The 27,007-nt window shown below is 45.8% G+C and overlaps 1 protein-coding gene across 1 annotated transcript in view; it reads left to right on the top strand.

Annotated features, from left to right (window-relative positions):
- Positions 1-27,007, top strand: part of DENND3 (DENN domain containing 3) — a 138,605-nt gene that overhangs the window by 107,725 nt on the left and 3,873 nt on the right. Inside the window, exons 13-22 of the mRNA XM_077493411.1 lie at positions 1,786-2,307; positions 4,020-4,279; positions 6,862-7,032; positions 12,046-12,175; positions 12,715-12,822; positions 14,536-14,669; positions 15,341-15,501; positions 21,314-21,444; positions 24,987-25,105; positions 25,195-25,332. Coding sequence (XP_077349537.1) covers positions 1,786-2,307; positions 4,020-4,279; positions 6,862-7,032; positions 12,046-12,175; positions 12,715-12,822; positions 14,536-14,669; positions 15,341-15,501; positions 21,314-21,444; positions 24,987-25,105; positions 25,195-25,332 — 1,874 coding nt within the window. The remainder of the gene's footprint in view (positions 1-1,785; positions 2,308-4,019; positions 4,280-6,861; positions 7,033-12,045; positions 12,176-12,714; positions 12,823-14,535; positions 14,670-15,340; positions 15,502-21,313; positions 21,445-24,986; positions 25,106-25,194; positions 25,333-27,007) is intronic.

Raw genomic sequence — 27,007 nt, forward strand, 5'->3', positions numbered from 1 at the left:
TGAGTAGACACAGAGCGGGGCGCGGGAGAGTGTGAGTAGACACAGAGCGGGGCGTGGGAGAGTGTGAGTAGACACACAGCGGGGCGCGGGAGCGTGCCAGTAGGCACACAGAGCGGGGCGCGGGAGCGTGCCAGTAGACACACAAAGTGGGGCGCAAGAGCATGTGAGTAGACACAGAGCAGGGCGCGGGAGCGTGCGAGTAGACACAAAGAGCGGTGCGCAGGAGCCTTTCAGTAGACGCACAGAGCGCGGCGCAGGAGCGTGTGAGTAGACACACAGAGCGGGGTATGGGAGCGTGTATGTAGACACACAGAGCGGGGCGTGGGAGCATGTGAGTAGACACACAGAACGGGGCATGGGAACGTGTGAGTAAACACACAGAGCGGGGTGCGGGAGCGCGTCAGTGGACACACAGAGCGGGGCGCGGTAGAGCGTGTCAGACACACAGAACGAGGCACGGGAACATATGAGTAGACACACAGATCAGGGTACGGGAGCGTGTATGTAGACACACAGAGCGGGGAGCATGTCAGACACACAGAGCAGGGTGTGGGAGTGTGTCAGTAGACACACAGAGCGGGATGCGGGAGCGTGTCAGTGGACACACAAAGTGGGGTGCGGGAGCATGTGAGTAGACACACAGAGCGGGGCGCAGGATCGTGTCAGTGGACACACACAGTGGGGCGCGGGAGCGTGTCAGTGGACACACAGAGCGGGAGCGTGTCAGTGGACACACAGAGTGGGGCGCGGGAGAGCGTGTCAGTGGACACACAGAGTGGGGCGCGGGAGAGCGTGTCAGTGGACACACAGAGTGGGGCGCGGGAGAGCGTGTCAGTGGACACACAGAGCGGGGCGCGGGAGAGCGTGTCAGTGGACACGCAGAGCGGGGCGCAGGAGAGCGTGTCAGTGGACACACAGAGCGGGGCGCGGGAGAGCGTGTCAGTGGACACATAGTGCGGGGCGCAGGAGAGCGTGTCAGTGGACACACAAAGTGGGGTGCGGGAGCATGTGAGTAGACACACAGAGTGGGGCGCAGGATCGTGTCGGTGGACACACAGAGTGGGGCGCAGGATCGTGTCAGTGGACACACACAGTGGGGCGCGGGAGCGTGTCAGTGGACAGAGCGGGAGCGTGTCAGTGGACACACAGAGTGGGGCGCGGGAGAGCGTGTCAGTGGACACACAGAGTGGGGCGCGGGAGAGCGTGTCAGTGGACACACAGAGTGGGGCGCGGGAGAGCGTGTCAGTGGACACACAGAGCGGGGTGCGGGAGAGCGTGTCAGTGGACACGCAGAGCGGGGCGCAGGAGAGCGTGTCAGTGGACACACAGCGGGGCGCGGGAGAGCGTGTCAGTGGACACATAGTGCGGGGCGCAGGAGAGCGTGTCAGTGGACACATAGTGCGGGGCGCGGGAGCGTGTCAGTAGACACATAGTGCGGGGCGCGGGAGCGTGTCAATTTACACAACAGAGCGGAATTCGGGTGCGAACACACATGAATGCCCCCATAGCAAGTGGGTTGCTATGGGGGCACTCAGCAGGGGGGAGAAGCCCAAAGCTCTAGCAGGGGACCCGAGAAGAGGAGGATTGGGACTGATCTGTGCAAACCCTTACACAGAGCAGGTAAGTATAACATGTTTATTATTACACAAAAAAATAATAATTCTTTTAGTATCCCTTTAACATCTCATTGTACCTATATGTTATCTTGTAATTTATTAGTAGAGAAGTGTGTTGCTCTATGAAGGTTACTGTACATTGCACTAAGAATTTCCCCTTCTTGTACAGGGTTCAGGCCGACCGGAAAACCCTTCTACACCTTCAAGCTGCCTCTGGTCCATTACCCTCTGATGCGACAATGCGTCCAAACGTATTATACGGACCTGAACAACTTCCTCAGTAAGGAGATCACTTGTCTTCCTCCAGAGAACTCTGCTCTCCTAGCCCGATACTTCTACCTCCGGGGTCTGGTCTTCCTCATGCAGGGAAAACTCCTCAGCGCTCTGTCCGACTTCCAGAACTTGTACAAGACCGACCTGCGGATCTTCCCCACCGAACTGGTGAGAAAAGTCATCCTGTCACTGCCGCCGTCCGAGCGCCAACAAGCCGAGAACCGGCAAGAGCTGAAGAGGCTGATCAGCCAGGTGCTGGACAAGGAGAGAGATGTCCCCAGGGCCGACGACCACGTCAAGAAGTTTGAGCTTCCCAGGACCCACCTGCATCTGGAGGACTTCGTACGCCGCATCCAAGAGTCCGGGATTGTGAAAGACATTGACACCATACACCGTTTGTTTGACGCTTTAACTGTCGGTAAGGGGCAGAGCAGCAGTCTTCCCAGCATTCCCAAAGCTGGAATTTATTCTGCTTACATTTTTTTCATTCCTTGGTTCCTCCCTCAATGACATATTAATTAAATTTTTAATAAACCTTTCAATTTTTATTGCATTCTTTTTGATCCAATGAGGTCTTCACTGGGCCTCAGTGCTCCTCTATGGTATGCAGATAAATCATGGCTGGTGTGAGGGGCCAACCGGGAAGACATCTCAGTCTTGATGCAAGCAGTGGGCTGTCTCCTGGGTGGAGTGATATACAACTGTGCAAGACTGAGGGTAAGGCCAGAGGTCATCTCTATGCCCTTGTACACACGGTCGGACATTCCGACGGAAAATGTCCAATTGGACCGCGTTGTCAGATAATCCGACCGTGTGTGGGCTCCATCGGACTGTTTCCACCTGAATATCTGACCGACAAAGTTTTAGCCCTTGCACACACGGTCGGACATTCCGACAACAAAATCAGTCGGATTTTGTCGGAAAATCTGATCGTTCGTGACACGATGACGTTATTTCGTTATGACGGGACTACGTTCAGGCTAGTAGCCAATAGGTTTTGTAATTTGATCTGAGCATGGCACTTTGTCCGATCAGAATTCTCTACAAACGATCGGACAAAGTCTGATCAGATCATAGCCCAGCTCTAAGCCCTTGTACACACGATCAGACATTCCGACGGAAACAGTCCGATGGAGCCCACACATTATCCGACAACGTGGTCCAATCGGACATTTTCCGTCGGAATGTCTGATCGTGTGTACAAGGGCTTAGAGCTGGGCTATGATCTGATCAGACTTTGTCCGATCGTTTGTTGAGAATTCTGATCGGACAAAGTGCCACGCATGCTCAGATCAAATTACGAAACCAAGGCTATTGGCTACTAGCCTGAACGTAGACCCGTCATAACGAAATAACGTCATCACGTTACGAACGATCAGATTTTCCAACAACTTTGTCCGACCGTATGTATGCCACACCAACTTCGGACAAAATCCGTCGGACAAAATCTGTCGGATTTTGTTGTCGGAATGTCCGACCGCGTGTACAAGGGCTAAAGCCTATGTAAACCGGGGTTTCTCAACCAGGGTTCCATGGAATCCTAGGGTTCATCCAGAGGTTTCTAGGGGTTCCTTGAGCAATTTCTGCATCTCAGATAAGTTCCCACTGACACCATTGATCTCTTTAGATATCTGTAAGGGGGGAAATCTTACCAATGACCACAAGTGTAAGGAGCATTCATCACCCTGAGCATCACACTAGTGTATCATGAGTTGTAGATCTAGAAACATTTAGCAGGGGATCCCTAAGACCAGAAAGTTCTTTCAAGGGTTCCTCTGTGCTGAAAAGGTTGGGAAAGGCCGATGTAAACCCAAACCCCAAGTTTTTATTGCTATATTGTCCCTTCTGAAGAGGTTCATCCTCATTCGTCCTGAATTTTGAGATGCCAACAAAACAGGAACAGGGGGGAAATCTTCCAAACAGGACACACGTTCTGTTGAAAACGGTCACTTTGGAGAGATTTCCTCTAACTTCCTGCTGTGTCTCCAGGACAGGAAGTGAAGGTAAATTTTCCCAGCCCGATAAAGATGGCACACAAAGTGAATGGGGGTTCTTGCCCTATCTTACTGAGTCCAAAACCTTTTTTCAGAATGACTAACCATTTTCAATCTGCCTTTTTTTCCCCTGAAGGTCACCAGAAGCAGATAGACCCGGATATCTTCAGAGATTTCTACAACTGCTGGAAGGAGACAGAGGCAGAAGCGGAGGAGGTTGACTTGCCATCCATAGTCGCCGAGAGGCTGGACCAGAATGAATTTGTGTACAAGTTGTCCAATTCGGTGAAAACCAACCTTGGGGTGGGGAAGATCGCCATGACTCAGAAAAGACTCTTCCTTCTGATTGAGGGCAGGCAGAGCTACGAGGAAATCGCCATATTTAGGAATATAGAGGTGAGAGCCCGTTGATGGGGTGGTAAAGTTATTGTGCAATGTAGAGCACCTTTGTACCTGTTTATAAGGCTGATGAGGGGGGGGGGGGGCGGTTTGGCAGCCACCGCAACAGGTTTGCTGTAAAGCCCTCGCCTCCCCAGCTGCATATAATCACCTTTACTTTCCTCACATGATCCTCTCTTATTTGCTTAACCACTTCCGGACCGCCGCACGCCGATATAAGTCCTAATTTTGAAGGGGAATATCGCTGTCATCGCAGCAGCTAGCTGCCATAACCCCCCGTATCCTATCGTTTGGTCGGCAGTGCGAATTCCAATAATAGTGGTCTCTGCAGGAGAATCGCTGCAAGATCACTTTTATCGGTGGCGGGAGAGGGGCACCCCCCTCCTACTGCCACAGGGCTCTAGGCTTGTGATCGCCACCTGCAATGGCGACTGGTGTTTTTTTTGGGGGGGGGGAGGCAAACAACCGCCCCCCCTAACCACCCACCCCCCAGCGGCTTTAGTCACAACTGGGTGGGATAACCCTCTTTTGAAGCCTATAAGAGCCTCTGGCTCTAATCACGTGCTTCAAAAAAGCAATCACTAGTCCAGTGCAATGTATGTAGATCAGGGGGCTGGGTGCATGGGTGGGGGGTGGTGCCCGTGCACCCCTAATGGACTGGCCACCTGTCCTGACCCTTTGTCTGGATTAAGATTACACTACTGATCGCCACCTGTCCTGACCCTTTCCCTGGATAATGGAAGCTGTCATTGCTTACTGCCTGCCTCAACCCCTGCAAGCTTGGTGTCTAACCAGTCAATAGTTCTGGTTGCTCCTGCATACTAAGCCTTCCTTTGATTCCTCTGCACCCTGAAGCCATCTGATACAGTAAATTATCTCTCTCTCTATAGGGGGAGCATTTAGGTTCTGCACCATGCCTTAAGTCTGGGGGCATCAAACTTCTGGTAGGTCTTAAAGAGGAAGTAAACCCTGCAAAGGTAAAGCATAATGGACTACTATGCATTATGTGTCACTTACCTGACACAGGAGCCAGCGAAGTCACCGCTGTCCCCTGTAGTCTGGAGCATCCATCTTCTCGGTGGGTCTCGCTGCTCCGCCGCTGTCATTTGACAAAGCCGCAATGACGTCACTCCCGCACATGCGCACGGGAGCCGCCACTCGCGGCATATCGCCGTTGACAGCGGCGCGCTCAGTACGTCTGCTGCACATGCGCCGTAGACAGCGGTGCCTGTCTTTCGGCAAATATCTCCTAAACCGTATAGCTTTAGGAGATATTGCTTGGACCTACAGGTAAGCCTTAATCTAGGCTTACCTGTAGGTCAAAGTGGTTTGTAAGGGTTTACAACCACTTTAAGGGAAAGGCAACTGTTATAAGTAAAAATTGTGCCAATGTCTCTCTAAACAGGGTGTAAGCTGGTACATTCTTTTATCCAAGTGCCAAGTTCTTACTAACTTTTCATTGGGCAGGACATTGTGTTTTGAGCTAGGCAGTGTGCAGAGGGCTGCTAAATTAGCATGTTTTCAGGTGCTGGGGGCTGGAAGGGGGAGTTTAGGCAATTTCTAGGTGGAGGAGAACACAGGGAAGACCTCTGCAGTACGGTGATGTAATTTCATAGTACAAAAAAACAGAATGGTAACCAGGAAGTAGTAACAAGAAATGCTATGCAGTGGGACTAGGGTTGCCACCTGTCCAGGATTCACCCGGACAGTTCGGGTTTGGAATCATGCGTCCGGGTTTCAGACTCCGATCCATTATTTAGACTGGAACTATGGCTTCACAGCAGGGTTGCTGGCTGCAGTTGTCTCAGCTGAGACTGTCAAACTCTTTCACACTGCCCAAAGCCAGCACCAACAATCCCACCAACAACCCCCCCCAAAAAAACACACAGAGGGGAGAGGAGAGAGGGCTCCATCTGCTCCTCTTCCCCCCACCTCTACCCCCTCTGTGTCTGCCCACACCCCAATCCCCGGCGCTGTGCCTGAGAAAAGGAAAGTTGGGGTCGGAAATTTGAAGTTCAGCAGCCTCAGATACATCTGGATGAGAGCTGCTGACTGCCGAAAGGTGAGTGAGCTCGCCATCCATCCCTGCCTGTGACTGAAGTCAACCCCTTTCTCTCCTGCCTCTGAGGGAGTACACTAAGGTAAATCAGGGTTCTCAGAGCACCCCTTAAATCAGAATTCCCCTTTACACCAGAGGCCACAGTGTCCCCCCTTACATCAGAGTCTTTTTCGTACATCAGAGTTCTCAGTGTTCACCCTTAAATCAGGGTTTTCCCTTATGTTAAAGGCCCCAGAGTTCTCCCTTACATCAGAGTCTGCAGAGTCCCCCCTTACAGTGTAAGGGAACTCTGCGAGTTCAGATGTAAAAGGGGAACTCTGCGGACTCTGATGTAAAGGGGGAACTCTGTGGACTCTGATGTAAAGGGGGGCTCTTGTTATTAACTTCATATGATTAGAAATGTTAGAGAAGTGGCCGGACAGAATATAATATGTCAGTAAATCTGTGTAGATGGATTTTGAGTGTGTATGTTGCTGTTAAGTTCACGTTCCAAACTCCAAGTCTCTCTCATGTTCTCCAGGATGTAAAAGTCTCCATGTCGGCCTTCCTGCTGTTACGAATCCCAACACTCAGGATTAAGGCCTCCACCAGGAAAGAGACGTTTGAGGCCAATCTGAAGGGTGAATGTGAGCTGTGGAATCTGATGATCAAAGAGATGTGGGCGGGGAGGAAGATGGCCGACAACCACAAGGTAGGTTGATGGATATTCAGTGGAAGTCCTGGCTGCCATGCTTCGAGAGACATTTGATTTCCTCAAATTTTTCCACTGCAATCATAATTGTAGGCTTGTTCAGCCATTTATTCTAGTGTAGGGTGGCAGAACTCGCTGGGACTTTCCCTGTGTCTGGTACTGGGACCTTTAGTGTCAGAGTGTTTAGTGTTAGGGTTACAGCAGTGGCGGCTGGTGCTCGATAATTTGGGGTTCCCTGTTTGTAGATCAGGGGGCTTGACGCATGCATAGGAGTCGTGGCACCCGTGCGCCCTCAATGGGCCAGCCGCCACTGGGTTACAGAGGGGCCAGTTTGAGGAGGGCTATGGGGGGTTATGTGAGTGTTACAGAGAGGTTTAGTGTTAGGGTTATGAGGGGGGTTATGTGAGGGTTATTGAGAGGCTTAGTGTGAGGGTTACATGAGAGGGTAGTGTTAGGATTACAGGGAGTATCAGTGTGAGGGTTACAAGAAGAGTTAGGGTTACTGGGAGAGTTAATGTGAGGGTTGCAGGGAGGGTAACAGTATAGGGTAATGTTAGGATTACAGGGAGGATTAGTGTTAAGCTTACAGTATAGGGTAGTGTTAGGATTACAGGGAGGATTAGTGTTAAGCTTACAGTATAGGGTAGTGTTAGGATAACCGGGAGGATTAGTGTTAGGGTTACAGTATAGGGTAGTGTTAGGATACAGGGGGATTAGTGTGACAGTTACAGTATAGGGTATTGTTAGGTTACAGCAGTGATATGCAATTAGTGGACCTCCAGCTGTTACAAAACTACAAGTCCCATCATGCCTCTGCCTCTGGGTGTCATGCTTGTGGCTGTCAGTCTTGCTATGCCTCATGGGACTTGTAGTTCTGCAACAGCTGGAGGTCTGCTAATTGCATATCACTGGGTTACAGTATAGGGTAGTGTTAGGGTTACAGTATAGGGTAGTGTTAGGGTTACAGTATAGGGTAGTGTTAGGATTACAGGAAGGATTAGTGTTAGGGTTACAGTATAGGTTAGCGTTAGGATTACAGGGCGAATTAGTGTTAGGTTTACAGTATAGGCTAGTGTTAGGATTACAGTATAGGGTAGTGTTAGTATTACAGGGAGCAGTAGTGTTAGGGTTACAGTATAGGGTAGTGTTAGGGTTACAGTATAGGGTAGTGTTAGGGTTACAGTATAGGGTAGTGTTAGGGTTACAGTATAGGGTAGTGTTAGGGTTACAATATAGGGTAGTGTTAGTATTACAGGGAGGAGTAGTGTTAGGGTTACAGTATAGGGTAGTGTTAGGATTACAGGGAGGAGTAGTGTTAGGGTTACAGTATAGGGTAGTGTTAGGATTACAGGGAGAATTGGTGTGTGTGTGTGTGAGTTACAGGAAGAGTTAGGGCATGTCAGAAACCATGAAATCAGGCCGAGACAGAAGTACAGGTAAATAACACTTGTTTAATAATAAAAGTAAAAATAACAAACTTAGTCAAAACATAGCCAAAGTTCAGTAACTGGAACGGATAGTCAGCCAAGCCAGAAGTCAGGGATCAACGTAGTGGAACAGCAAGCAGGATCTGGAGCCAGAAGGGATGTCAGCAAAGCAAGTCTTGAACAGGATCGCAGGAGATAATTTCTGTGATGTTGACCAAGGCGAAGGCAGAGATCCACTGTGCTGGACGGTCAGTAGGTTTTAGGGTTACAGAGAAGGTTAGTGTTAGGATTAAAGGGTTGTAAACCTCAGACATGAAATATGAACAAAGCATGTCCCTCTATAGTATGTACTTGTCTCAAGACCACAAAGTGTAATTTCTGGCTGCTGCTTCGTTCCTCTGATAGCATCATGAGTCACTTCTGACAAGTTTCCCTCACACCAAGAGAAATAAGGTGACAGCACACAGCCTGTGATTGACAGCCTCTGTTCCTGTGAGCTGTGTGAAGGGGGGTGTGTCCCTTCCCTCCAATCAGCACTCAGAGCTCTCCTCTCTGAGCTCTGCAGAGTGTAACCTGACAGCTTAGACAAGCTTTATAAATTTTGGACTTTAAACCTATGTAGAGAAGACTACAAATAAACAGGTACAACTTGTGTAGGAGGATTTCTTTCATCTCTGTGTATTACCCGAGGCCAATCACTTCACTGGGTATATGTAAGGGTTTACCAACCACTTTAAGTGTTTAAGGGTTACAGGGAGGGTTAGTTTTGGGGCTCCAGTCCGGTCATGTGGTCTCCCCAGCGGCCAGCTTCAGGAGATGAGAGATCACTGGCACACTGGCAACGACTGCAGAGCCTGGGTGGTGACGTCACCCACTGACTTACTATAGGGCATCAGTTGTCTGTGGTCTGTCCTCCACACTGAAGCGGGTGCTGGGAGCTGATCATGTGACCGGACCAGAGCGGCTTCAGAATAGGTAGGTATAAGCATCTTTCCTTTACAGCATGGTAGTCCAACCTGTGGCACTCCAACTGTTGTGGAACTACAAGTCCCATCATGCCTCTGACCTTGGGAGACATGCTTGCAAATGTCAGCAGCTTGCAATGCCTCATGGGACATGTAGTTCTGCAACAGCTGGAGGGCAACATGTTGAGCACTCATGCTTTATAGCAGGGTCAAACTGGCGGCCATAAAGCTGTTGTGAATCTACAAGTCCCATGTGACATTGCAAGGCTGATAGTTACAAGCATGACTCCCACAGGCAGAGGCATGATGGGACTTGTAGTTTTGCAACAGCTGGAGGGCCCCCGGTTTTGAGCACCCCTGCTTTACAGGGTCGTTGGTATAGGGCTTAGAATGGGGATGGGAGTAGGTTAAAAGCTTAGACTTTGACCGGACTACTACTTTACGGTTACAAAGAGATTTAGCATTAGGATTACACTGAGGGTTGGTGTGAGAGTTACAGGGAGGGATAGTGTAGTGGTTACAGGGAGGGTTAGTGTTGGGGTTACAGGGAGGGTTAGTGTTGGGGCTACAGGGAGGGTTAGTGTTGGGGCTACAGGGAGGGTTAGTGTTGGGGCTACAGGGAGGGTTAGTGTTGGGGCTACAGGGAGGGTTAGTGTTAGGGTTACAGGGAGAAATGGTGTTAGGGTTACAGGGAGGGTTAGTGTTGGGGTTACAGGGAGGGTTAGTGGAGGGTTAGTGTTGGAGTTACAGGGAGGGTTAGTGTTGGAGTTACAGGGAGGGTTAGTGTTGGAGTTACAGGGAGGGTTAGTGTTGGGGTTACAGGAGGGGTTAGTGTTGGGGTTACAGGAGGGGTTAGTGTTGGGGTTACAGGAGGGGTTAGTGTTGGGGTTACAGGAGGGGTTAGTGTTGGGGTTACAGGGAGGGTTAGTGTTGGGGTTACAGGGAGGGTTAGTGTTAGGGTTACATGGAGAATTGGTGTTGGGGTTGCAGAGAGGATTAGTGTTGGGGTTGCAGAGAGGATTAGTGTTGGGGTTGCAGAGAGGATTAGTGTTGGGGTTGCAGAGAGGATTAGTGTTGGGGTTGCAGAGAGGGTTAGTGTTGGAGTTACAGGGAGGGTTAGTGTTGGAGTTACAGGGAGGCTTAGTGTTGGAGTTACAGGGAGGCTTAGTGTTGGAGTTACAGGGAGGCTTAGTGTTGGGGTTACAGGGAGGGTTAGTGTTAGGGTTACATGGAGAATTGGTGTTGGGGTTGCAGAGAGGATTAGTGTTGGGGTTGCAGAGAGGATTAGTGTTGGGGTTGCAGAGAGGATTAGTGTTGGGGTTGCAGAGAGGATTAGTGTTGGGGTTGCAGAGAGGGTTAGTGTTGGAGTTACAGGGAGGCTTAGTGTTGGAGTTACAGGGAGGCTTAGTGTTGGAGTTACAGGGAGGCTTAGTGTTGGAGTTACAGGGAGGCTTAGTGTTGGGGTTACAGGGAGGCTTAGTGTTGGGGTTACAGGGAGGCTTAGTGTTGGGGTTACAGGGAGGCTTAGTGTTGGGGTTACAGGGAGGGTTAGTGTTGGGGTTACAGGGAGGGTTAGTGTTGGGGTTACAGGGAGGGTTAGTGTTGGGGTTACAGGGAGGGTTAGTGTTGGGGTTACAGGGAGGCTTAGTGTTGGAGTTACAGGGAGGCTTAGTGTTGGGGTTACAGGGAGGGTTAGTGTTGGGGTTACAGGGAGGGTTAGTGTTGGGGTTACAGGGAGGGTTAGTGTTGGGGTTACAGGGAGGGTTAGTGTTAGGGTTACATGGAGAATTGGTGTAAGGGTTACATAGAGGATTAGTGTTAGGGTTACAGAGAGGATTGGTGTTAGGGTTACAGGGAGGGTTAATGTTGGGGTCACAGGGAGAATTGGTGTGGGGGTTGCAGAGAGGATTAGTGTTGGGGTTGCAGAGAGGATTAGTGTTGGGGTTGATTGGTGTTAGGGTTACAGGGAGGGTTAGTGTTTTAGTGTTACAGGGAGGGTTAATGTTAGGGTTAGAGAGAGAATTGGTGTTGGGGGTTACAGGGAGGATTGGTGTTGGGGTTACAGGGAGGATTTGTGTTGGGGTTACAGGGAGGATTTGTGTTGGGGCTACAGGTAGGATTTGTGTTGGGGTTACAGGGAGGATTGGTGTTGGGGTTACAGAGAGAATTGGTGTTGGGGTTACAGGTAGGATTAGTGTTAGGGTTACAGAGAGGATTGGTGTTGGGGTTACAGAGAGAACTGGTGTTGGGGTTACATGGAGGATTGGTGTTGGGTTTACGGAGAGGATTGGTGTTGGGTTTACGGAGAGGATTGGTGTTGGGTTTACGGAGAGGATTGGTGTTGGGTTTACGGAGAGGATTGGTGTTGGGTTTCAGGTAGAATTAGTGTTAGGGTTTTCGGTAGGATTAGTGTTAGGGTTTTCGGTAGGATTAGTGTTAGGGTTTCAGGTAGGATTAGTGTTAGGGTTTCAGGAAGGGTTAGTGTTAGGGTTTTAGGTAGGATTAGTGTTAGGGTTTTAGGTAGGGTCTCTTTCTCATACTTGCTGTAGAAGAATACATTGTCATACATACAGTTATGTCATGATTGTGGTAGTTTCTCACACTCCCTCTTCATCCTGTAGGATCCTCAGTATGTACAGGAGGCTCTCACCAATGTCCTGCTCATGAACGCTGTGGTCGGCGCTCTCCAGACTGCAAAATCTATTTATGCCGCGTCCAAGCTCTCACACTTCGACAGGATGAGGAACGAAGGTGAGTTTTATTATCCTGGGCCTTTAGCATTGGAGGGACGCATCTGACTTCACTAGAAGTGACGTGTGAAGTCACTGGCTGGGAATAAACATCGGACTTCACTTGCCACATACTTGTTCTGTGTTCACAACTCAGAAAGCATTAAAGCTGTTGGATGAACTTAAGAGCAGCCAGGCAACTGTTCCAAAGGAAGTGTATAATGGTAGGCCGGCCATTTTAAAACTTGAATGGAATCTAAAAACAAATAATGTATTATATTGCAGCTTACCAATCCCTAGATGTGACGGCTGCATTCGTTTTTAATTTTCTGGCTTTTTTTTCCTTTTACTGTGTGTTCAGCCGACGATCCTGCAAGTAACACATTTTGTCCACTAGGGGGACATCACTCACTCACTATCTATGGAGGATGCTATGGTTGTCACTCTAGGCTGCTCTTGTGGTCTTGACTATATTGGGATGCAATATAGTGTATCTGTGTGCCTGGAGCTATACCATTTTTCAGTTTTCTTTTTGTTTTATTTTTTATTTTTATTTTGTAGTTCCTATGATGATTCCAAAGACCACCTCTGAGACTCTGAAACACAGGATAAACCCTTCAGCCGGGGAGACCACAACTCAGTCTGTGGACGTGTTGCTCTATACCCCAGGTAAGGCCATGGATGGAACACTGGCAGTGCCTGCCCCTTTCCCCTTCTCAGATAGGATGTTTGTTCTGAAGTCCCTCCCCCGCAGAGCAAGAATAACCTTCACTCTTCCAGTCCCTGTATTGCCAGATTTTAGGGTACCAGAAAATATCATAGTTACATAGTTAGTCGGGCTAAAAAGGCACAAGTCCATCTAGTCCAACCATAAAAAAAAAAAGAATATATATATATATATATATATATATATATATATATATATATATATATATATATATATATATATTATGAAATATATATATATATATATACACACACAGACATATGTATATATACATTTTTTTGTTTTATATATATGTGTATGTGTATATATATATATATATATGAAAAATATAAGAAAAAATATATATATATATTTATTTATTTTACTTTTTTTTTTAAATATAGATATATATAGATATAGATATATATATATATATATATATATATATATATATATATATATATATATATATATATATATATATATATATATATATATATATATATAGATAGATATATATATATTTTTTTTAATGGTTGAACTAGATGGACTGTGTGTGTGTGTGTGTGTGTGTGTATATATATATATATATATATATATATATATATATATATATAAAATTAAAATAAAGAAAAATACCACACCAATGATGGGGCACTATTCCTTCAACTGACACCAGTGATGGGGCACTATTTCTTCTACTGACACCAATGATGAGGCACTATTAATTTCACTGTCCCCAATGATGAGGCACTATTCCTCTCACTGACCCCAATGATGGGGCACTATTCCTTCCACTCACACCAATGATGGGGCACTATTTCTTCAACTGACACCAGTGATGGGGCACTATTTCTTCTACTGACACCAATGATGAGGCACTATTAATTTCACTGTCCCCAATGATGAGGCACTATTCCTTCCACTCACACCAATGATGGGGCACTATTTCTTCTACTGACACCAATGATGAGGCACTATTCCTCTCACTGACCCCAATGATGGGGCACTATTCCTTCTACTGACACCAATGATGGGGCACTATTTCTTCTACTGACACCAATGATGAGGCACTATTCCTTTCACTGACCCCAATGATTGGGCACTATTCCTCTCGCTGTCCCCAATGATGAGGCACTATTGCTTCCACTGACACCAATGATGGGGTACTATTCTTTCCACTAACACCAATGATGGGGAATTATTCCTTACACTGACACCAATGTCACCATGTCACAATGTCAATACCACTGATGGGGCACTATTCTTCCTAGTATTGACCACAGGCACTCAATTTATTTACTTTCACTGATCTCCAAGCTCTAGGATTTTTCTACTCCCGCTGGCCCGCCTATAGCCTGAAGGACAAAAAAAAGTCTCTTTAGAAAGTGGAGATCCCTGTTCTAAGTGACAGCGGGCAAAGACTGTGGGGCCCATACAGGCGCAGTAAACCCATATTATAGAGTAGGCTGTCCCCTTGGGTGTTTTTAGCTATCTGTAGCATTTTCTGAAAGTGTGAAGTGGTGATAATTACTAACAATTCTGTTGTGCTGCAGTTTGATGTCACAGCTCAGTGTTTGATCGCAAATGACCTGCAGAACTGGAACACACTCATGTATAATGTCACCACCTTCACCCCAATCATCTGCCACTCTGACCCGGGTCTCTCTCTGCAGGGCAGCTGGACAAGTCCGGTCGGGACGACTCCCCTAAGCTGTGGTGCGCCACGGGCGAGGGGAAGGTGGTTGTCTTTAACGCCTCCTCCTGGTCCATCCAACAACATTGCCTGAAAGTGGGGAAGGCTACACTGGTAAGCATCGTGTGCTGGAGGCCTTCATACCTAAAGGTCAACTCCAGCTGAATTTTGTTATTTTATGATATGAATGGGGAAGGGTCGGATTTTTATCTCTACCTATGCTGACCAGAGGCACAGAGAGGTAAGTGGCATTTTTGGAGAGGTAAGTGGCACTAGGCTGTGCTGCCTTACAGAGGGGAATCTCCGACCGTGTGTACTAGGAGACCGCATTCCTGCACATGCAGATGTGGCGTCTTGCTGGGTGCCTTTCCCTGCATGGCTGTCCTCCAGAGTCTGACAATTAATCTTGCAATTTCCTAAGGGTGTCCTGGCCCTAATTCTCTCTCCCAAAGTTCTGTTGAGAGAAATAAAAATCTCTTTTGCATTTAATAAGTGTCTGGCGCCCAATCAATATACCTCGTACTGCACCCACTATGCCTTGCAACCCATCATATACAGAAGGATGTCAGCTATCCCTGGCCCTGGAGGTTCTCATTAGACTAAAGGAGGCCTGGGACCTTGCTACATATATATATATATATATATATATATATATATATATATATATATATATATATATATATATATATATATATATATATATATATATATATATATATATAATTTTTTTTTTTTTTTTTTTTTTTTATTTCATGTCAGACATGTAACACTGTGTCTCCTTGCAGAGGTGTATGGTGGGAGTGGACTCAACTCATGTGTGGATCGGATCGAGTGATTCCATGATTTACATCATCAACATTCACAGTATGTCCTGTAACAAGCAGCTAAGTGACCACCGGGATGAGGTAGTAGACATCGTTACTGACATCGGTGATACTCAGAAAAGGTAAGAACTGGGTCTCCACACAGCTAGAGAAGGAACTCTTCAGGCCATTGAAGACTATTCAATATGGATCTAAAAACCAAAGCATACAGTGTGGAAGGGTTAGAGCAGGGGGTCTCAAACTGGCGGCCCTCCAGCTTTTGCTGAACTAAAAGTCCCATCATCCCTCTGCCTATAGGAGTCATGCTTGTAACTGTCAGCCTTGCAATGCCTCATGGGACTTGTAGTTCTGCAACAGCTGGAGGACCACCAGTTTGAGACCCCTGCGTTAGACCCTCCGTCAGGTTTTCTTTTGCCAGGAGAGGGGCACCTCTCATTGTCCAGGTCACCATTGCCAATGAGGCAGAAAGTGAGGGGGATACAACATTTTACACTTGTTACCAGAGCAAAAGGTAAGGGGAACTCTTCAAATGGTGACGCCAGTTCCGGCAACAACTATCAAAGAGGGAAATTTCCCTGATATTATTTCCTGTTGTGTCTCCAGTCCAGGAAGTGAAGGGAAATCTCCCCAACAAAAATAGAAACTTTGACGGGGGTTTGAACCCCTTCCAATCCGTATCCAAAAGAAAAAAAGAAATAAAGTTTTTAGATACACATTAAAGCTTCTATGATTTACATTTGTGTGATTGCAAGACGTGACTTGCAGAGTGTATTATAGGGCAGGAAAAGTCAATGACCAAAAGAAAACGATCCAAATTCATCATGTGACTGTGCTGGTCTTCTAATGCTAACATCTAGTCATTGCATTTCTTTGTTCTGTAACATCTTATTGTTGTATTAAAGAGGAATCTCACCCCGATCCTGACAAATTTAAGCAGGGCGCAGTTTTTTTTTTCTTTTCCTACCTTAATTGTTAAACATATTTTAATTTTTTTTAACTTAATTGTATTCACTACCATTACCTTGCATTCCGGTCCACTTTCCAGGTACCCCTTCTGTCCCAAGCTGCCATCTACACTAAGGGCCTCTAGTGATCCAGCCACTTCCTTGTTTTCTAAGGCGCCCCCCCCCCCCCCATCCCATTGATGACACGCTGCCAATACTGCGCATGCGTTCTAGTCTGGGAATCCTATTGTTTACACTTTTCTGATAGCACAGGACCATGCAAACTGGCTAGAACACTGAGTGCACATGTGCGGGATCGGTGTCGTGCTAGCCAGGGGAATATTTTTTAGGTTTGTTTGCTAGCAGTATGTAAGATAGTAGAATGGTATGTAGGAGTTTCCGTTGGTATTTTCAGTGTTATATAGGGCTGCAACTAACGATTTTCATAATCGATTAGTTGTCCGATTGTTTCGATTAATCGGTTAATAACCTTAAAAAAAAAAAAAAAAAGTTTGGTGTATAATTTATTTAATATGTAAAGTTTAGGCCCCCGTTCACACCTATGCGAATTAGATGCGCCTTACACCACATCCAATTCGCAGGACATTTTAAAATACATTAAAATGAATGTATCTTGTTCACATATGTGCGTTGCATTCGCACTGCGCATTGCACAAAAAACGTGTGCGTTTTCTGGGCATTGCGGTGCGAATTACAAGCGCATTATTCTCTATGGGAACGCATCTGATTCGCAGATGCATTGCGTTCTGAAGAAGAAATCTTTCTTTCTTTCTTCTCACTACACCTCCCCCCCCTCTCCCCTCCCTCCCCTCTCAGCTGATGCGCAGAGAGAACAGAGCGGCACCGCTGAACAGCTGCCTTTTCTCTTCACAGAGAAAATGTAGCTGGAATTCGCACCGCACTGGTGTGAACCCGGACTAAAAAAAAAGGCAATTTATTCTTAAATATCAATAGCCGACTATATCGTTAGGGAGCAAAATCTCTAATCCAGTCTGAGAATAACAGACAGAAGAGATATACTGTATATACTATTAGAGGAGATGTACTGTATATATTATTAGAGGAGATATATACTATTGGAGTAGATATACTGTATATACTATTAGAGGAGATATATACTATTATGCCGCGTACACACGGTCGGAGAATCCGTCGGAATGTGTCTTATCGGACCGTGTCGTCGGATAATCCGACTGTGTGTGGTATGCATCGGACTGATTCCGTCCGAATCTCCGTCGGACCCAATTTTCCAACATGTTGGAAATATTTCCCGACCAACTGGGCCGGTCGGACGTAATCCGATCATGTGTAGAGAATTTTGATCGGACCAAGTGCCACGCATGCTCAGATCAAATTCCTACATCAAAGCTATTGGCTACTAGCCTGAATCTAGTCCCATTGTAACGAAATTACGTCATCACGTTCTGAATGATCGTATTTTTCGACAACTTAGTCCGACCGTGTGTATGCAACAGTTTCGGACACAGTCAGTCAGACTAAATCTGACGGACAAAATACGACGGATTTGGTTGGCAGAATCTCCGACCGTGTGTACAGGGGCTTAGAGTAGATATACTGTATATACTATTAGAGGAGCGATATACTGTATATACTATTAGAGGAGATATATACTGTATATACTATTAGAGGAGATATATACTATTAGAGTAGATATAATGTATATACTATTAGAAGAGATATACTGTATATACTATTAGAGGAGAGATATACTGTATATACTATTAGAGGAGATATATACTGTATATACTATTAGAGGAGATATATACTATTACAGTAGATATAATGTATATACTATTAGAAGAGATACAGTGGTGTGAAAAAGTGTTTGCCCCCTTCCTCATTTCCTGTTCCTTTGCATGTTTGTCACACTTAAGTGTTTCGGAACATCAAACCAATTTAAACAATAGTCAAGGACAACACAAGTAAACACAAAATGCAATTTGTAAATGAAGGTGTTTATTATTAAAGGTGAAAAAAAATCCAAACCATCATGGCCCTGTGTGAAAAAGTGATTGCCCCCTAAACCTAATAACTGGTTGGGCCACCCTTAGCAGCAACAACTGCAGCCAAGCGTTTGCGATAACGTGCAATGAGGCTTTTACAGCGTCCTGGAGGAATTTTGGCCCACTCATCTTTGCAGAATTGTCCTAATTCAGTTACATTAGAGGGTTTTCGAGCATGAACGGCCTTTTTAAGGTCATACCACAACATCTCAATAGGATTCAGGTCAGGACTTTGGCTAGGCCACTCCAAAGTCTTCATTTTGTTTTTCTTCAGCCATTCGGTGGTGGACTTGCTGGTGTGTTTAGGATCATTGTCCTGCTGCAGAACCCAAGTTCGTTTCAGCTTGAGTACACGAACAGATGGTCGGACATTCTCCTTCAGGATCTCTTGGTAGACAGCAGAATTCATAGTTCCTTTTATCACGGCAAGTCTTCCAGGTCCTGAAGCAGCAAACCACCACCATATTTTACTGTTGGTATAATGTTCTTTTTATGAAATGCAGTGTTCCTTCTACGCCAGATATACTTGGACACACACCTTCCAAAGAGTTCCACTTTTGTCTCATCGGTCCACAGAATGTTGTCCCAAAAGTCTTGGGGATCATCAAGATGTGTTGTGGAGAAATTGAGATGAGCTTTGATGTTCTTTTTGCTCAGCAGTGGTTTTCTCCTTGGAACTCTGCCATGCAGGCCATTTTTGCCCAGTCTTTTCCTGATGGTGGAGGCATGAACGCTGACCTTAACTGAGGCAAGTGAGGCCTGCAGTTCCTTGGACGTTGTTGTGGGGTCTTTTGTGACCTCTTGGATGAGTCGTCGCTGCGCTCTTGGGGTAATTTTGGGCGGCCGGCCACTCCTGGGAAGGTTCACCACTGTTCCATGTCTTCGCCATTTGTGGATAATGGCTCTCACTGTGGTTCGCTGGATTCCCAAAGCTTTGGAAATGGCTTTATAACCCTTTCCAGACTGATAGATCTCAATTACTTTCTTTCTCAATTGTTCCTGAATTTCTTTGGGTCTCGGCGTGATGTGTAGCTTTTAAGGATATTCTAGTGGACCTTACTGTGTCAAGCAGCTCCTATTTAAGTGATGCCTTGATTGTGAACAGGTGTGGCAATAATCAGGCCTGGGTGTGGCTATAGAAATTGAACTCAGGTGTGGACAACCACAGTTATAGTATGTTTTAACAAGGGGGGGGGGCAATCACTTTTTCACACAGGGCCATGATGGTTTGGAATTTTTTTCACCTTTAATAATAAACACCTTCATTTACAAATTGCATTTTGTGTTTACTTGTGTTGTCCTTGACTATTGTTTAAATTGGTTTGATGTTCCGAAACACTTAAGTGTGACAAACATGCAAAGGAACAGGAAATGAGGAAGGGGGCAAACACTTTTTCACACCACTGTATACTGTATATACTATTAGAGGAGAGATATACTGTATATACTATTAGAAGAGATATATACTGTATATACTATTAGAGGTTGAAGCTGGTAAATATCATCAGACTCAGATCAAATTTTTTATTTAAAGAAAAAAAAAAATAAGTTAAACACTGTTTTGCAGATTTTCAAACAGAACTGTAATATATTATATGCTGGCCATACAAAAACAACGTCTTCCTTCAAAAAAAATAAAAATAAAAATGTAGTAATAGAAAACTTCTCGGTCAAAGGAATTTTCAGACAGTGTATGTGGTTTTCGTTCAGAAATGACATTCGTTTTAAAACAGAATGTTAAAAGCAAGTGACATTTTCAAACAACATTCTTTCATTCAGCGAATGTACAAGATTTTGGCCAGCATAAGGCTCGGTGCCCAGCTATGCAGTTTGCTTTTGATCTGTTTCTGCGGTGCGTGTTGATTTTTGCAAACGTGATTTGTGCTGTGATTTGCGTTTTTTGCATTTTTTTTATGCTTTTTTTTTTTTTATGCTTTTTTTTTTTTTTTGCCCAATTTGTTGTTGTGCAGTTGGATAAAAAAACAAAACACAAATTGCTGCAAAAACACACGACATGCTTTTCTGCAGCTTCTCCATTAAAGTATAATGAACCAAAAAAAAGCACAGTTTTGCATTGAAAAATAAAAAGTCCCTGACCCTTTCCAAATACGCAACGGCTGAAAAAAGCCTTGATGTAAACGTGTCCCATAGGAAACCATGTTAAATAAACTGTAGTGTGTTACTGCAAAAAGCACCAAAAAACACCTAGGTGGGAACCAGGCCCAAGACTGACATATAATCACAAAGAATTACCGCTCCAAGGTAATGACTTCTCCCAAAACAGCTGTCTCCACAATCCCACAGGGTGCCGGCTCTGTTTGCAACAGGAACTGAAGTAGAAAAGATGTAGCTGGATAGCCGCACTCCGAATTATTCAACTTTATTTCAAAATTGTAATTAAAATCATAGCATCTAGGCTAGTAAACAGACTAACTCCACAGCCGCTGACATGTTTCACACCGAACATGGTGCTTAGTCATAGCACATTATCATAATCACACTTGGACTTGATGGACTTGTGTCTTTTTTCCATCTCACTTACTATGTAACTAAGGCGTTTAGTAAAATAACGGGGTTAAAAAAAACTAAAATGAACTCTTTATAGTAAAAAAAAAAAAAAAAAAAAAAAAAAGAGCAAATCGCTACGGTAAAGGGTTCGTCTTTTTTTATTGTGAAAGTAATATTTACAGCAGCGATTATTTGCTCTTTTGTACTATGAAGGGCTAATTTTCGGTTTTTTTAACCCCATTATGTTACTGGCTGATTATTCGATTGTGAAAATCGTAATCGATTCATTTCATAATTGATTAGTTGTCGATTAATTGATTCGTTGTTTCGGCCTTAGTGTTATGTATATGTAAGCTATTTGGATTTGAGAGTAGTCACCCCCCCCCCTCCCCCACTTCAATGGTGCCTGACCTCTTTTGTTTTGTTTTTGGACGCAGGCTGGCGTACTCCTGCAGTGCGGATGGAAATGTCTTTGCCTGGGATGTGAACACACTGAAGGTCAATCATAAGTTCCAACTGAAATATGACATCACCTCTATGAAGCTGTACAATGACCTGCTGATATACTGTAAGTACCCCCTCCCCCCACCGCCTTATATACCACCCATATCTTATATCCTATGGACCGCTCATATAACCTTCCTGCATTTGCATAGAAAACACAAACGCGCTCATTTTTAAATACTGATAATGAAGTCGTCACACCAGAACCAAGTTATTATCAATAGTTGTTATAGCGAGAGCTGTTTAGAACTCCAAATAACATGTTTTAAAGTCTAATTTGTTTTCTTTAGGTCTGCTGTATTGCACCTATAAAAATAAAAGCAGATTTTGCTTCAATACTAAATTTAAGTCTAGAGCAAACCCCACACAGTACTTTCCATTGGCCACTAGGTGGCGCCAGCCTTCCAGAGTGAATGCCGGTGTTCTGTCAAGAAATGCCCCTGTAACGACACATATTCAGCGACCCATCGCAGTTTGCTACGGAAGTGACGTTCCGTCGCAGCCATCTTGCTACACCCCACAGAGAGGGGAGACTATAGTTCTCACATTATGCCTCGCTGTTGCGGGGCGCCTTTACAGTGTGCTGATGCTCCGGTTTTGTCTGCGTTGCAGGACGGGTTTGCTGTGTTGAACGCCCGGTTTTGCCTGTGTCAAAGGGCGGGTTGCAACACAGACAAAACCAACTCTTCAACACAGCCACTAGCTGCCCTCCGTCAGCACAGCTGATCGGCAAATCAGCTGTGTTGCTGTTCTGTACCGCGCATGCGCCGTACAGACCGGACACTATTCAATGGGGGGGGTGCAAGGGGGGGGTGCATATTCGGCGACCCATCACAGTTTGCTACGGAAGTGACATTCCGTTGCCGCCATCTTGTTACACCCCACACTCAACCACAGTAAGGATACACTAAGAAGGGGGAAGCGGACATGTTGGCTTTCTATATCCTGTATTTCACCTTCTAATCTGAGTTTACTGTTAAATACGTGTTAAATGCAAAATTCTGGTTGGTGTAATAAAATGTCCGCTCGCCCCCCTTCTCGGTGTATCCTTACTGTGGAGGAGTGTGGGGTGTAGCAAGATGGTGGCGACGGAGCGTCACTTCCGTTACATATTCTGACGGGTCGCCTAATCTGCCGAAACACTGATGTTTCGTTAGATTAGGCGACTTGTGAAAATTGTGCAACAGAAGTGACATTGTGTCACGCCATCTTGGTACACCCCGCACTCAGCCACAGTAAGCCTACACTCTGAAGTCACCAAGTGGACATCTTTTTACACCCACCAAAATCTTGTATTTTACACTTATTTTTACCAGTAAACTGAGCTTATACTGCGAAATACAGTATTTAGAAGTCAGTGACACTGTTTTGCTGTTTAATTTTAAAAGCAGGGTTCTTCTGTCAGATTATCAGACGTGTGAGACATGGCAGGCTTTAAAATTCAGCATCAAAACAGTGTCACTGACTTCTGAATACTGTATTTGATGCTAGAAGCTCGGTTTAAATAAGTGTGAAATGCAAGATTTCGGTGGGTGTAAAAAGATGTCCATTTGGCGACGTCAGACTGTAGGCTTAGTGTGGCAGAGTACGGGGGTGTACCAAGATGGCGGTGTTGGAACATCACTTCCATTACGAAATCTGACGGGTTGACTAATCTGGCGGAACACCGCCATCATTCAGACCCTCTGAGGGGGCCTCATCGCACAAATCGCACTGCGCCTGGACTGAGCGGTGCTCATATGTCATTATGTATATGCTGCTTGGTCCAGGAGGACGGTCCCGTGATATTGTCAGACTGGCTTAAAGACTGCAGGATAAAAGGTATGTATTGGGTGTTTTTCAATAATAATAAAAAAAGAATTGAATGTGGAACCCGGAGATGGAGGTCGCCTATGAATTTTGTTGCAGTGTCTGATGGAAAACCACTGATATGCAGAGTAGCTTTTAAACCAGATGCCCAGAGTTGTTTTGTCAGTACCATCTTCCCCCCACCATTGGTACCCAATGGACACCAGCCCTCATAGTAAAGCACTGCAGACTGGTGTGAACAAACACTTCCAGCTTTTGTTTCAAAAGCCTGAGTAGAACAACCTGTCCCATGCCAGCATGCTGTGGAGAAGTATTCATTCTCTATGTGTTGAAGCAGTAGCCTCTCTGCAGAGGTCTGACATGTCCCCTTACTAACTCAGACCTATGGTAAAACTCTTACTCCAGTATGATCGGAGAGTTTTAACTTGTTCAGATGCGTGCTTTAGCCCAATGACAGCTACAGCGCGGATCTCCTTTGCCGGGAGGCCGTCAATAGACATCCTCCCCTTTGCACGCCCCCTGAAGGAGCACGCAATGTGATCACCTGAGTCAATGAGACTCGGGTGATCACAGATCGGAGTAAGGGGTCGATCCCGGCCCCTTACCACGTGATCAGCGGTCAGCCAATGACAGCTGATCACGTGATGTAAACAGAAGATCGGTAATCATTTTTTTTTCTTCTCGCGCTGACAGCGGCTTCTGCTGAAGGGACATCGGTCCCGAAGAGGAAGAGGCGAAGCCACCTCACATGTGCCCACCAGTACCGCCTGCCAGTGCCACGAATCAGTGCCTAAAAATCAGTGCCCACCAGTACATAAGTGCCAGCAATCCTTGCCACCTATCAATGCCCATCAGTGGTGCTCATCAGTTCCACCTAGTAGTTCTGCCTATCAGTGTCACCTACCAGTGGCGATCACTGCCATCCATCAGTGCCAGCTATCAGTGCCACCTACTAGTGCCCTTCAGTGCCACTTATTAATTCCCTTGAGTGCTGTCTATCAGTGCCACCTCCCAGTGGCCACCAGTGCCACCTCATTAGTGCCGCCTTATCAGTGCTCATCAGTGTTGCCTTATCAGTGCCCATCAATGCAGCCTATTGGTTCCCATCAGTGCGGCCTCATCAGCGTACATCAGCGAAGGAGAAAAATGACCTGTTTGCAAAATTTAATAAAATATAAAACTGTTTTGTATTTTTTTTTTTATTCTGTTTTTTTGCTACAAATCAGTGCCTACAAATCAGTGCCCACCAGTACATAAGTGCCAGCAATCATTGCCACCTTTCAATGCCCACCAGTGGTGCTCATCAGTTCCACTTAGCAGTGCTGCCTATCAGTGTCACCTACCAGTGGCGATCACTGCCATCCATCAAACCCGCAGAGGTGATCAAATACCACCAAAAGAAAGCTCTATTTGTGGGGAAAAAAATGATCAAAATGTAATTTGGGTGCAGTGTTGTATGATTGTCATTCAAAGAGTGACAACGCTAAAAGCTGAAAATTGGTCTGGGCAGGCGGGGGGTTTAGGTGCCCACTAAGCAAGTGGTTAAAGTGGTTCTAAAAGCTCAAGGTTTTTTTTCCCTTCCTGTATTCCATGTATGACGCCGGACTTTCTGCATTCAGGTGCTGCTGTACACAACACCTGAGCTTCCCTGTTGTGGAAATACTCCCTGTTTTACAATGTGTAGGCATTAGGCACCTACACGGTCTGCAGGCTGGTCACTACAAGCAACAACAACTTTTAGAGTTTTTTTCATAAATCCTCCAATAATAATCTCTCTTTATTTCCGCCATTCTGAAGGTACCAAAGACTCGATCGTCGTAACGAGGAAAAACGGGCAGCCGTGCAAGAAGATGGAGATCACAGAGAATATACGCAGGAACAGCCCAGAGCTTTCCTCCATCCAGTTCTTCTCGGAGGTACGGGGGTAGTGTGCCGGGGCGGTAAGCCGTTTGCGCGGTGTGCCGATTTGTCTGTTGCTGACTGATTTTGCTTGCTCTGTTTTTAGAAGTCCCAGCTGTGGGCGGCGAGTAGACGGGCCGGTGAGATCTGTGTGTTTGACACGAAAGATTTCTCCAAAGCCCCGCACAGGATTGTACTGCAGGACTGCTGGCTGGTCACGTGTATGCTGAAGGTCAAGCAGCAGGTAAGAGGCCATCAGGATCATCCCAACTTTTTTTTTTGGGGGGGGTTTATTTCCAAGATGATAACAACATGTTGGTGAGTACGCACAGAAAAAGGAGCTGTTATGAACCAAGGAAAAACTTTTTTTCTTATACATATACAGTTACAGAAAATCCAATGTATATTGGTTTTGTACACATTTTATTATGTTCAGGACAAAAAAAAGTAAAAAAAAAAAAAATTATATCAGTTATAATGTATAGCCTATTTTGTTTTTTTATGTCTGTCCAGCAGGGGGTGCCATAGGCCAATTTTCATACTTTGCCGTTTTAAACGATGTTAAAGAGGAAGTAAACCCTGATGAGTTTACTTCCTCTTTCATTCCCTGCAAAGGCAAAGCATAATGGGCTACAATGCATCGCATAGTAGTCCATTATGTGTCACTTACCTGACACAGGAGCCAGCGAAGTCGCCGCTGTCCCCTGTAGTCCGGAGCATCCATCTTCTCGGTGGGGTCTCGCAGCTCCGCCGCTGTCATTCAGCGAAGCTGCGATGACGTCACTCTCGCGCATGCGCACGGGAGCCGACACGCGCGGCATCTCCGTCAATGATGGTGCCGCGCTCAGTGCATGCACCGTAGACAGCGGTGCCTGTTTTCCGGCAAATATCTCCTAAACCGTATAGGTTTACAAGATATTTCTTGGACCTACAGGTAAGCCTTAATCTAGGCTTACCTGTAGGTCAAAGTGTGTTGTAAGGGTTTACAACCACTTTAAATGCACTCTAGAGTCCATACATATGGATAACTGAATATTTAGTGTTATATTGTATTTGGTGGTCTGGATTTCTAAAAGGCTTTCTGAAGAAAGAGACCAAAAGATGCTCCAAAGGTGGTTTCTGCCTTAAGTCTTCCATAGACAGTTAGAATCGGACCGTCTCGAGATTCGAACCATGTATGGGCAGGCTGAATGTACCCACGTTGATTGATCAACTTTGGTACAACCAGCCTGCCGGATTTTACATGCAATTTTCACTAGCAGCTGATATAACCGATATCAGTAATTGCTGTGTTCTCCTTAGCGGGGACGGCTTCCCCTACCAGGAAAAAATAATGGCCCTGTGGTTGCAAGAAAGACATTTACTGTCTATGGTCGGCCTAATATCTTCTCCTGTTATTGCCTGAGCACCTTTAGCTTGACTGCAGGTCCCACCAGGTCCCCCCTTCTGTCGTTCATCTCCCTGGTGGAATCTTTTTAAACAAAGTGGTTTAGGCAGTTTTTTGCCCCATCGTGTCATCAGGCTGCCAGGAGCTTGCCAAACCATTCTTCACTATTGTGTATCATTGCATGATGTTAGGAGCCCAGTTCAGATCTACATTGACTTCCTTAGTTGTTCAGAAATGTTGAACTTTCATAGGTTTGTGAGTTTTTCGAAAGTTTGAGCAAACCACTGATTGAACTTTTCAGAAGTTCACTCAAATCTAGTCACCAGACTGTTATGGTGTCTCATTGGCAGAAGACAGGCTCACTCGTGGTACAGAGTTTAAGTGACAGTTGGTCTTCATCAGAGCTCCTGATGGTGGAGATGGACCAAAAATTCTATTGATCCCAGTTTTCTTTGCTACAAGCTGTGTCACCAGGTTGTGGCCCTCAGGATTGCCCCACTAAGAGGGTACAGAATGGCTACGGTGTGGAGAC

Source organism: Lithobates pipiens, unplaced genomic scaffold (assembly GCF_037356315.1).
Source record: "Lithobates pipiens isolate NorthernLeopardFrog02 unplaced genomic scaffold, aLitPip1_a1.2 Scaffold_19, whole genome shotgun sequence".
NCBI lineage: Eukaryota > Metazoa > Chordata > Amphibia > Anura > Ranidae > Lithobates > Lithobates pipiens.